This window comes from Microcebus murinus, chromosome 5 (assembly GCF_040939455.1).
Source record: "Microcebus murinus isolate Inina chromosome 5, M.murinus_Inina_mat1.0, whole genome shotgun sequence".
Classification (NCBI taxonomy): domain Eukaryota; kingdom Metazoa; phylum Chordata; class Mammalia; order Primates; family Cheirogaleidae; genus Microcebus; species Microcebus murinus.
The window spans coordinates 74,186,226-74,198,575 of NC_134108.1; the positions used below are offsets into that span (position 1 = coordinate 74,186,226).

The following is a 12,350-nucleotide window of genomic DNA, read 5'->3' on the forward strand; positions in this document are numbered from 1 at the left end:
TTACCTTTACCTTGTAAAATGCATTCTGATATTTTCTATGTTTGCCCCTTTCTTTGCTTTTCTTGCTTGATCTCCCTTCTCCTCTCTCTCTCTCTCTCCCTGAATCCTTTCTGTCTTTTCCTTAATGATAGTTATAACAATATAAATGGTTTTTCCCTGCTGTTTGAAAATGCTGGGGTAGGTGTGCAATTCCAACAGTTTTGAGTAGGAAAGAAGGTGAGAGAAACTAGAATTGGAAAAGAAGTTTGTTCACTAATTTTTTTTCTTTCTTCCTCAGGCAGTAACTTCCTTAACTTATCCATTGTCTACCTTAGCTACGGCAGTATACACGTCCTGCTTTTACTGTCTTAGAGACTGATATTTCAAAACATTGGGAATTCTTAGTGGAATCTATTAATAAACAAATGAGTCTTTACTTCTTACCACCTGACCTCCTCACTGTCTTGCATGTGGCATCTTCACTTCTGCTCAGGTGTCTTTATCTCTTAACCTGGAATTCCAGTGGCCCACCAAATCACACTCTTTGCCTACTTCTCTTACCTCCTGGGTCACCAATGGAAGTCTGTGCTGATTCTCCTAGATCTTGAAGGCTACTGAAGGTATAAGGGAGAACTCTCCATTTCCTAGAGTACTGCTCAGTCAGGTGCAAGCTGTATCAAAGGAAAGATAACCAGTGCTGTTATTTTCATCACTTGTAAATGAACTAAGAGATTCTCATGACTCTACATACTCATAATCAACCTTCCTTACCCAACTAGCAAGCTTCAATTTCATTGCAACAGTTTTATTATGTGCAGTAAAAACATTCACAATTTTTTTTTTTTTTGCTGTTCTTGATCTGAGTGTTTGGCCTTGAAACATATCAAAGAAGTCAACTTTGTGAGTCACTTTTCATCACAGAAAGGAAAAATTCACCTTAGTACTACCTTTGTTGTGGCAACTTTTCATCTCCATAAAGAAAAACAGCAATCCAATTCAGAATTTGAATGGTACCCAGTATCCTTCCCACACATATCAAAAATGTCTTCACTGGCTTTTTAAAAAAACTATCAAATTTTTGCACTAGGCAAACTTTCTTCTAAGACATCTTCATTATAAATATTTTAAATATATTTTATAAATATAAAATATTTTAATATAAACATTTTTAATGGTAAATTATCAACCTCTACATTTCTATCCAGCTCTAAGCAATGAGTTGGTTTTGTCTTAGTTTTTTTGAGTATACGATTGTCATCCCCTGAATGCCTGAGAACAAGGAATATATCAAAGGCAATTGGGATCACATCAAAAGGGCATAGGCACTAATTTGAAAAGGTTCTCGTTGACTAAATATGGGGCAATATGAGCATTAAAAAATAATAACAATGATAGCAATACACTGAAGTACACTAAATACATAAAAGTCCATCAGTTCCTAAGGATGTTCCAAAACAGAAAGTCATTTTCCACCTCTGGAGTTTGCTAGGATATCAATTCACTTAACCTGAAAATTAATAAAGAAAAAGTGAAGTATGAAAATTAACTGCTTGATGATATTTTTAATACATATCTGCAGCCTCTGTGTGATCAAAATAGATTTGCCCATGTTTGCTGTTTATGGCTTCACTACATTTATGTGAACTTAGCCTTCTAAGACAATTCTGAACCTAACCTTGCCTAATTTTGCTTTTTCTATAATTTCATATAAATAAAATCATTCAGTATGGTATTTTGTATTTGACTTCTTTCATGCATCATTTTGGTTTTGATATTCATCCATGTAGGAATATTGTTCCTTTTATTGTTGAGTACTATTCCATTGTACGTGTTTACAATTTGTTTACCCATTCACTAGTGCTTTCTCTGTATCTGTTAAAATGATCGTTTTTACACTTTATTCTATTAATATGGTAATTACATGGATAGATTTTTAGACAGTAAAGCAACTTTGCATTTTTCAAGATAAACCTCATGGGTTATGATGTATTATCCTTTTAAACATTGTTGAGTTTGAGTTCCCAAAATTTTATTGATGGCTTTTGTGTCTATGTTTATGAGGGATATTGGTCTGTAGCTCTCTTTTCTTTTGAGATCTTTTACTGGTTTTGGCATCAGGGTAAAATTGTTCTCATAGAATAAATCCAGAAGTATTTTTGGAATGCCTGTTTAATGCCTTGCATAACTTTGAGAAATATTCAATTATGCATAAAGTGTGGCATGACAGGTGTCATTTAAATACACATTTCAAAGATAAAACTTATAATCACAGACTTTAGAAAACTAGAGCTAAGCAATCTTAGGGACTATTGTCATTGTACATGTAGAGGGGGAAACCGAGACCCTTAGAAATTGCTAGACTCTTCCAGCACAGAGTACACTCTTTACAGGTCTCTATCATGTAACATTCATTACAAATCTTTATGGGTATAAAGTACCTGCTGTGTATATATTTGCATTATGAAGTTATCGTGTCCATCCAAACTCTTTTTCCTTCTTATTAAGGCGCACACTTTTCTCATTAACACAAACCAAAGAAGGACCAGCAAAAAAACAATGAAACTCCAGAATTGTGTGACCTGAGGGCTACTAGTTGAACTGGGCATGCTCAGTCGCCAGGCAGATTTTTCAGTAAAGTAGAAACTACAACAGCGCGTACCGTGCGCGCGGAGGTGGGCGTGTCCTCGTGGAATTTAGAACGTTGCTTCAGCCAATGGGGCCTCGCGGCCGGCTGGCGGGGCTCCTCATTGGAGCAGCGGACAGGCGAGCGGCGGGCCCCGGGAGGGAGCCGCGGAGGTGCAGGTCGGAGAGGCCGGGCTACGCCGTGCCCTGCGCGTGAGCAGCTGCGGCGGCGGAGGCAGCATCCAGCGGCGGTGCCAGCACTTCCAGCCCGTTGCTTTACTTTTTGCTGCACCAACATAGTCATTATGCCGAAGAGAAAGGTAAGTCTTACCAAAAGAGATTTCCAAGGCCTTCAAATTGTGCTCACGGCACGTCCTGTCATTGCAATGGATCGCGCAGAATGCGCGCGGTGGTAACTCGGGAATCGGGGACGTCTCTGCTCCTCCGCGCTGCGTTTCAGATGCCTGTTGCAGGCATTCCTTTCCACCCCGCCTCCCTCCCTGCGTCCTCACCGATCTCCGAATGTTACTTTCTCTCCAGCGGCGCGGCTTCCCCTCTTTAGGAACTCATTTTCGCCGGAATGGTTTCCACCCCCGACGAGAAAGGAGCAAAAGCGGCTTTCCATTACCCCTTCCAGAAGGGGAGTTTCCTCTTCGCAAACTGCCAGGTCGTGGTTAGTGCGGAAGGAAAGCCGAGAGAGGAGAAAAACAAGTGCAGACATAGGGAGATTGGAAAGGAAAAGAAAGAAATCGGGCAGATGTTGGGATTACCCCCATGGGGGCTGTGCGCACGGCCGGGCGCGGCGCGGCGGCTCCGAGGCGAAGGGAGACAGAAAGCCATGTTTTAAATAGCGCTCACCCCCCTGCTCGCCTCCGCGGCAGACCCGTATGTACCAACTCCAGTGTCAATCAGGGCTGGGGACGGCGCAGGCGGGGCCCGGGGCGGCCTGGACCTACCCGCGGTCCGCGGCGGAGTTGGCGGCGCGCGAGGCGGGACGGCGCCAGGGCCGCCCAGTACGGCCGGTCCAAGGTCAGGGGCCCCCAGGTCCTGTCCAGCGGCTCGGTCCCGCACTCGGGCGGCAGGGCGAGCGCCCCTCCGTGCGTTTGGGGAACTGGGGTCCTTTTAGTCTCCTCTCCCGCCCCCTCTGGACTGTGTCCCCTTCCGCGCAGGCCCGGGACACCAAGTACGACGCACGGGGACACAGATCCCCCTCAGGGTCTGGCTGCGACTTGGCCTTGTCCCAGGGAGGGCGAGGGAAGGCTTTCCTCTTCCCTCCTAAAACCAGTGTGTGGTGGCTGGTTCCTAAGAAGACGCTTTCCACCCTCCCACCGCCTGCCCCGGTGTTTCCAGTAGTGTCAACTACTGTGGATATTAAATATGAAGCAAAATTATTCGTAATACCCTGCTTTATCAGTTAAAGACTAAGGACTCATTTGTGTGACTGCATTATTAAAAAATATTTAAGTTTTGGAAATACAGAAATTTTTGCCTTAAATGTCATTACTAAGAATTTGGTAGAAACTTGACTCCTACTTTATTTAAAAAAAACACATAATAATGGAAACAATTTTTAAAACTCTTAGAGTTTGTTTTGCACCTCGTACTGTACAAAGAGTTTGGCTTGTATTATCTCATTTAATTCTCAGAACATCTTGAGCAGCGACATCCTCTTTGAACTGGGGCTTAGAGACATAAGTTGTCCAACATCTCACCCACCAATAATAGCAAAGATTGAATCAGATGCTGTAGATCCCAGAATCCTTACTATCAATCACTGTTTCCTCATTCTCTGTATTTAGTGGTGGGTGGGTCAAGAGGAATTTAGGAAATGCAAAGAGACTCCCAGTTTAAGAAGATGGATGGCATATTAAGAGTACTAATAGCTGATTTATTATTTAAACTTAATTTTATGAAAGTACTATTTTTTTCAGCACTATTATACTAGAATGAGGATATTCAAATGATGCCACTATATTCAACATTTTATCTGAGAGTTTATGATGGTTTAGGAATTTTAGTAGAATCAAAGGAACTAATCATCAAGAAATTACTTACAAAGTAAGTCAGTTGGGGTCATCTCTTTTCCTGGGAATTATTAACAAAATATTTAGATAAACAGTAGGTTAGATGTGCACACTATGTATAATGGACTCTGACTTGGTGAACAAGGAAGGGCCAACCCACCAAGGGCCAGAGTTGGTGAAACCATTACACTTATTTTTCCTCACTGTCCACCCCTCTCCAGTAGACAGAAGGGAAGAAAACAAGAACAGTAGAGTAACTGACTTTTGATTATGGTTTTAGTTCCCTGGAAGGCAGGGAACTCCCATGAATAAACTAGCCAACTGTCCTGGCACTAGGGGAAAACCTGTGAGTCATCTTTCAGGACATCTGAGTGTTCTTCAGAGTTGGAAAACCTCTTCTTGATTAATAGGAAAGCTTTTCATTCATACCTGGAGCCCAAAGACCTGGGTTGGTCCCTGGGCAGGAGCAGCCACAGGTAAAACATGGCTATCATGGCCATCCCATTTATCAGTCAAATCTTAGAGCTGCCTCATGGAATCCTGGAGTTATATTAATATAATTTCAAGGCCATAATATCATCTGCATTAATATAAAAGGTTTTTGTGACATTTCTATGTAAATTTTATGTGTATCTTTGTGGGTGATAGTTGTAGCTATGTTAAACCAAATGGTTTTCTATAACTTTCATAAATTTTTATTTTTTGAAGCAGTACAAAACTTCATAGCGAGAAGTTCTTCAGTGCATGTTAAGCTCTTTCTTAGTTTGTAAGGAATAAATAAAGTTGAGTTTCCTGTATTATGTAATGGGTAGTGAATGAGTGGAAGAGCAAGGGAAATGATAACAGTAGTGGATTCAGGTGGTGGTGGGACAATGAGTAACTAAATTCTAGACTGTTCTGGTCAGACATCCACAGATGCCTCCATTGGTCATGTCGTTATGTGATGGTCTGATGTTCTGCAAAGAGGCACCAGCCGGTGAGGCCTACAATCCAGGCCTACAGTCCTGGCATGATTAGCAACAGCAAACACATTTTCACATCCACCTTATTTTTCCAGTTCCTTATCACTATTGTATCACATCAGAAATTCTTTAATGAGTCAATTTTCCATGAATTTGGCATGTAAACCATAGTGTCTCTTTACACTTAAAGGTTTAAGGAAGGAAAACCCATCTGCCTCGAGCTTTAAAATTTGAAAGTAGGTTTTTATCTGTTTTTTTAAAATGAAGGCTCAATATCATTGGGCTTAGCATATGGGATTCTTAACTAACAATGCTCAAGGTTTCTGATAATCTTTCAAAAGAATATTACTTGTCATAACACCCAAGACAGAAAAAATGAAAATATAGATAAATTTGGCTATGAAATTGAATATTTTAAAGTAGCAAAAAAAACACTCAACAAAATTTTAAAATTTATGAAAAATGGGAGAAAAAATATTTATACCACAATGCACTGAAAAAGTGTGTTATTTTAAAAAGATTATATCACATGTGTCCTTATGGAAAAGTTGTTTATTATAGGAATATAACAAAGACTCAAGTAGACGAAAATATTTGGTTTTATTAGAAATCAAAGAAATGTACCTTATTAAGAATGTACATATTACATATTGAGAATAATGAGATGTGATTTTTTTAAAGACCCAATTTAGTTTTAAAAAGACTAAAAGTATTATTGCCCAGTGGTGAGGAATATAAAACACTCAACACTCTCAATTATGAGAGTATAATTTCCTTGAAAAAATTTACAGAAGTATAATGTAATTACCACAAAGCCTATTCATCCATTCAAAGTATATAATTCAATTATTTTCAGTAAATTATAGAATTGTGCAAACATTATTACCATAATTCAGTTTTAAAACATTTCCATCATCCCCAAAAGATCTCATTGTTTACAGCCAATCCTTACTCCCAGCCCCAATCTACTTTCTTTCTAGATTTGCCTTTTCTGGAAATTTTATATAAAAGAAATCATACAATATAATCATACATATAATCTTTTGTGTCTGATTTCTTTCAGCATAACGTTTTTGAGATCCATACATTGTAGCATGTATCAATACTTCATTCTTTGTTGTTATTCAGTAATATTCCATTGTATGGATATACCACTTTTTTTTTTTTTTTTGAGACAGAGTCTCACTTTTTTTGTCCAGGCTAGAGTGAGTGCCTTGGCGTCAGCCTAGCTCACAGCAACCTCAAACTCCTAGGCTCGAGTGATCCTTCTGCCTCAGCCTCCCGAGTAGCTGGGACTACAGGCATAAGCTACCATGCCCGGCTAATTTTTTATATATATATCAGTTGGCCAATTAATTTCTTTCTATTTATAGTAGAGACGGGGTCTCGCTCTTGCTCAGGCTGGTTTTGAACTCCTGACCTTGAGCAATCCGCCCGCCTCGGCCTCCCAAGAGCTAGGATTACAGGCGTGAGCCACCGTGCCCGGCCGATATACCACTTTTTATTTAACCTTTTACAAGTTGATGGACATTTGGATTGTTCCAGGTTTGGTTTATTATAAATAATGCTGCCATGAATATTTGTATAAATCATTTCAGGGACATATATTCTCATTTTTCTTGGGAAAATTTCTAAGATGGTATGAAAGTGGTATGGAAGTCTATGTTTAACATTTTAAGAAACTTCCAGCCTGTTTTTCAAAATGCATAAGGATTCCTGTTTCAAGGTACTTGTTTATACTGTCAGTTTTTTTGCTTATAGACATTCTAATGAATTTTAATTTATATTTCTATAATAGCTAATGATGATGAGCACCTTTTCATGTATTTACTAGCATAATGTATATCTTAGGTGAAATGTCTATTCATTCAGATATTTTGCCCTTGTTTTAAATTGGGGCTTATTTGTCTGATTGAGTTGTAAGAGTTCTTTATATATTTGGATACAAATCCTTTATCATGTATATTATTTGTAGATATTTTCTTCCAGTCTGTGGCTTTTAAAGTAAAAAAAAAAATTTTTTTTAAAGTCTCGCTCTGTTGTCCCAGGTAGAGTGCAGTGGCATCATCATAGCTCACTGCAACCTCAAGCTCCTGGGCTCAAGCAATCCTCCTGCCTTAGCCTCCTGAGTAGCAGGGACTACAGGCACACACCACGACGCCCAGTTAGTTTTTCTATTTTTCGTAGGGATGGGGTCTCACTTTTGCTCAGGCTGGTCTCGAACTCCTGAGCTCAAACAATTCGCCTGCCTGAGCCTCCCAGAGTCATCGTTGGGGTTACAGGTGTGAACCATTGTGCCTGGCCAAAAATTTTTTTCTTAATGGCGTCTTGAAAAACGAAAGTTTAATTTTGATGAAATCTATTTACTATCACATCTAATAAATCTTTGCCTAATCCGAAGTCACATATATTTTCTCCTAGAAGTTGTATAGTTTTAGCTCTTATATTTAGATCTGTGATCCATTTCAAATTAATTTTGTGTATGGTATAGAATAAATTTAAATTTATTTATTTATTTTGTGTATAGAAGTCCAGTTATCTCAGCACTGTTTGTTGAAACAGACATGCTTCACTGAATTGCCTAGCCACCTGTTGAAACTAAATTCATCATAAATATGAAGCTTAATTTTTGTTTTCTCAATTATATTCCAATATCTATAGGTCTAGTCTTACACCAGTACTACACTATCTTGATTACTGTGGTTTTATAATAAAATTTTAAATCTGGTAATATCAGTCCTCTACTTTGTTCTTCTTTTCCAAAATTATTTGGCTCTTTGGTCCTTTGCATTTCCATATAAGTTTTAGAATTAGTTTATAAATTTCTATTAAAAAAAGCCTACCATGATTTTCTTAGGGATTGAATTGAATCTATAAGTCAATTTGGGGAGAATTGCCTTCTTAGCAATATTGAGTCTCTCAGTCTGAATATGAAAGGGTCTGACATCCATAAATGCTTGCTGAGTTTAATTAAGTATTGATATGGAACCTATATTTGAGTAAAGGCTCCAAAATGACAGGGCTGTACATTTTATTTATTCATTCACTTGATTTTAAACATTCATTGAGCATCACCTTTATGCAGGGTACCATCACCTTTGGAAAGTAAATGAAGAAGTGTTTTCTTTTCAAACCAAATGCATAAAACCCTTGTTTTTAAGGATCTTTGACTCTGACAGGGTAGGTAAGGCACATAGGCAAGTATTTATAATTCATGGCAAGAAGTGATAATAAGCCACAAGAAAAGCTATGAGTTGTGAGTCTTGAAAGGGTGGCCAGGCTGAATGTCCAAAGAAGAAACACTGACACAGAGTTGCTGTTTGGTTAAAAGAGTTGGCATTTTAGCTTTTAACCACCCTCTTGTGTTTTAAAGGTTCTTGTCTAGCACCATGTTTCTAGATCAGCACAAGTTACTTTGATTGATGACCTATTTTTGAATTAACTTTGTTTTGTAATCCTTCTAATTTGACTTTACCATGAGGTCTTTGATGGCTCTGATCTTTCTTTCATCCCTCGTAGCACCTAGCACAGGTACTGTAAATATTTGTCGAACAAGTGGATGAATGAATTGTTTTCAAAGGAAGAAAGTAAGTTCAGTTATTTCACAATAAGTAATTTTAGTAATTTCATATACTGTGAAGAAGTCCAATATGGGTCTGGTGTTCATTGTTCACTATTAATAGCTATCTGACTTAAGGCAGGTTCCTTAACCTCTCCCTAAACTTCAGTTTCCCCGTCTGTAAAACTGGAATAATAATGTGTTCTACCTTACTGAGTTGTTGTGGGAATTTAAATGAGATGGTGAACTCAAAGTACTTAACAAAGTGCCTGGCCTGTGTAAATCAGTCAATGGATGTTCCTTACTGTGATGATGTGATTTTAATTATTAAGAGAACCACAATGAAATAGTAGGTTTGTAATAAGCAACAAGGCTGCATTTTGTAGGTGGACAAATGGCACATGCAGCAGATATTAGAGAGCAAGCAGATCCCTCCCTGGATGTCCAGTTCACTACAATTATAGGGGTAGATGTTCAATGACCAAATGACAAATGTGTTTTTGAAAGAATATAAGCTTTAATCTTGTGCATTTTGACATGGTTGATTTTTCTCACAGGAAAAAAAAATGTTTAAAAATATCTCCATATCCCATTAACATTCTATGGTAGATCAGTTATCAAGTGATCATCTTTTCCTGTATTTTTCCCCCAAAACACTGCTTTTGTTTACACCAAAGTTAAATATATTCCATTTTCCTGCAGGGTACAATTTGGAGATAGTGACTGAAATAAACACCATTTAAGCTGTCTGCTTTCACAGTACCTAGGATGTTGAAATATGATGTTAGTCTCCTGAGTAATTTAAAAATCAGTGTTGAAGATAACAAACCAAATCAAAGTGTTGAATTCCTTTTTCACTGGCTGCTTATTTATTGTACATTTCAGTGTCATTTTAGAAGAATTCAGTCAAATCACATAGTTCTTGTTCAAGGTATTTATTGAGTCTGGTATTCTTATATCTTGTGGGAATGTCCAGAAACCGGGGTGTTTAGATAAGCCTAAGGCAAATATATATTTAGTCACACGGAAAGTAAATGATATGCACATTTAGAAGTAGAGAAATAGAAAAAATGGTTTTAAATTTCAAAATTGGCTCTAAAATTTAATATTTTAGAGAAATTTATGTCAGTAATTAACATAAATACATTATTACCATTAAAATTGAACTATGTATTGAATTCCTGGATATGCCAGATCTGAGCTGTGTGTTTTATATTCATTAGGCACCTTAATTTAAATAAAAACATTATTAGATACATAAATGTGTGAGGGAAGTATTATACTGTGGTTTTATATTTCATAATAAAATCAATAAGTCTCAACAGTTCTATGAGGCTGTCTCATCTCACAGATGAGAAAGATAGGTGGCTTTCTATGACTGAGACACTGTTTTTAGCACTTTGCATTAATAAACTTTATACTTCCAACTACCCAATAAAATGTGCACTGTTCTTAATCTCCATTTTATAGATGAGGAAATTGAGGCACCAAAGGTTAACAGACTTGCTCAGAGCCTCAGTGATAAGGAATGGCTGAGCTGGGATTTCACTTCTGGAAGTCCGGCTCCAGAGCCTGTGCTTAACCAGCGAGTCCTGCAGCCTTTCTCGCACACAGGGGAGAATATTGGTGTTTAGTGAGATTAAGGAATTTCCTCTGGGTCACGCAGCTAGGAAGTGATAGAATCAGCATTCTCACCCAGCCCACTTTAACTCAAGAATTTAACTTTAAACATTACACCGTAATACTTCCCATACATGTTTATTTCTAATAACCTCATGTATATTTATTTAAACTAAGGTACCTAATGAATGAAGGAGGAAGGAATCAGGAGTTATGTAAACATGTGAGTGTTAATTTATGTAAAATGTTGTCTTTATAATGATACAGGCTGATGCCCTCACTTCTAGGTGCCAGTCATAGAAAGTTACCCAATAAGTCATTATTATCTGTGATCATGCCCTAAGGCTGGCCTCAGGGTCCAGCCCTGTGCTTGGTAGGAGAGGCACATTATCATGAAACCTTACAGGTATTTCAGTAACTAATAGACTATAGGGTTATATACAGGATATATATACACAGTTTCCTCACCCAAGTATTGATTTCTTTAAGTATTGAAAGTCTAAGGCTCTTCGTATTTTCTCAAATTCCACCATGAAACTGCTGGATTTGCTATTTGCATGATATATCGTCTTCATTAATTTGTTATGTATAGATAGAATAATAGGGATACTCCTTTATGTCCAAGAACTTGTAAATATGATTGCATATTACACAATATATTGAGGAGTTGTAATATAAATATTAAGCCTCCATTACTTATGTATTGGATTTAAAAAGTGAGCAGGTGCTTTTGTCTTTGGAACTCATGAAATAAAAATAAAAACTTAATAGCTAAAAAATTCTATTGGACCTAGAACTGGATGGATTTTTATTTCAGTGTTCTATAACAGTGGTCCCTGACCTTTTTGACACTAGGGACCGCTTTCAAGGAAGACAATTTTTCCATGGATGAGGGTGGTGGGGATGGTTTGGTGTTGGTTAAAGCACGTTACATTTATTGTGCAGTCAAACCTCTCTGCTAATGATAATCTGTATTTGCAGCCGCTCCCCAGCACTAGCATCACCGCCTCAGCTCCACCTTAGATGATCAGACATTAGATTCTCATAAGGAGCTGCAACCTAGATACCTCACATGCGCAGTTTACAGTAGGGTTCACGCTCCTATGAGAATCTAATGCCACTGCTGATCTGACAGGAGGTGGAGCTCAGGCGGTGATGCAAGTGATGGGGAGTGGCTGTAAATAAGATGAAGCTTCACTGGCCCACTGCTCAGTTCCTGCTGTGTGGCAGGGTTCCTAACAGACCATGGACAGGTTCGAGGCCCAGAGGTTGGGAACCGCAGTTCTGGATTACTAGATGATTAATGTGTAATTACAAATATTGTTTTAAAAATATAAACTGATATTATTTTAATATTATATCTTGATTATTTTGACCCCATACAAAGAAATAAAAAAATCTACCCTGAGAGGAATTGGTTTTCTTTTTTCTTTTTCTCTTTTTTCTTTTAAGGTCTAATCTGTGGGTTTTTTATGATATTGGACAGAATTAGTTACATTCTACTTTGTGTAAAGTCATGGTCTGGGAAGTCAGGCATGGTGTTTGTGGGAGATAAACATACTAAAGATCAGAGGTGATCAAAAT

The 12,350-nt window shown here is 38.0% G+C and overlaps 1 protein-coding gene across 5 annotated transcripts in view; it reads left to right on the forward strand.

The window, feature by feature from the left end:
- Positions 1-2,761: 2,761 nt before the first annotated feature.
- HMGN3 (high mobility group nucleosomal binding domain 3) overlaps positions 2,762-12,350 on the forward strand; it is a 31,396-nt gene continuing 21,807 nt past the window's right edge. For 3 of the 5 annotated variants that reach the window (XM_012791150.3, XM_012791152.3, XM_012791153.3), the window contains exon 1: positions 2,781-2,921. In XM_012791150.3, coding sequence (XP_012646604.1) covers positions 2,907-2,921 — 15 coding nt within the window. In that variant the 5' untranslated portion in view covers positions 2,781-2,906. Of the gene's footprint in view, positions 2,922-12,350 lie in introns of all 5 variants that reach the window. The other 2 variants (XM_012791155.3, XM_012791154.3) reach the window with 1 other exon arrangement.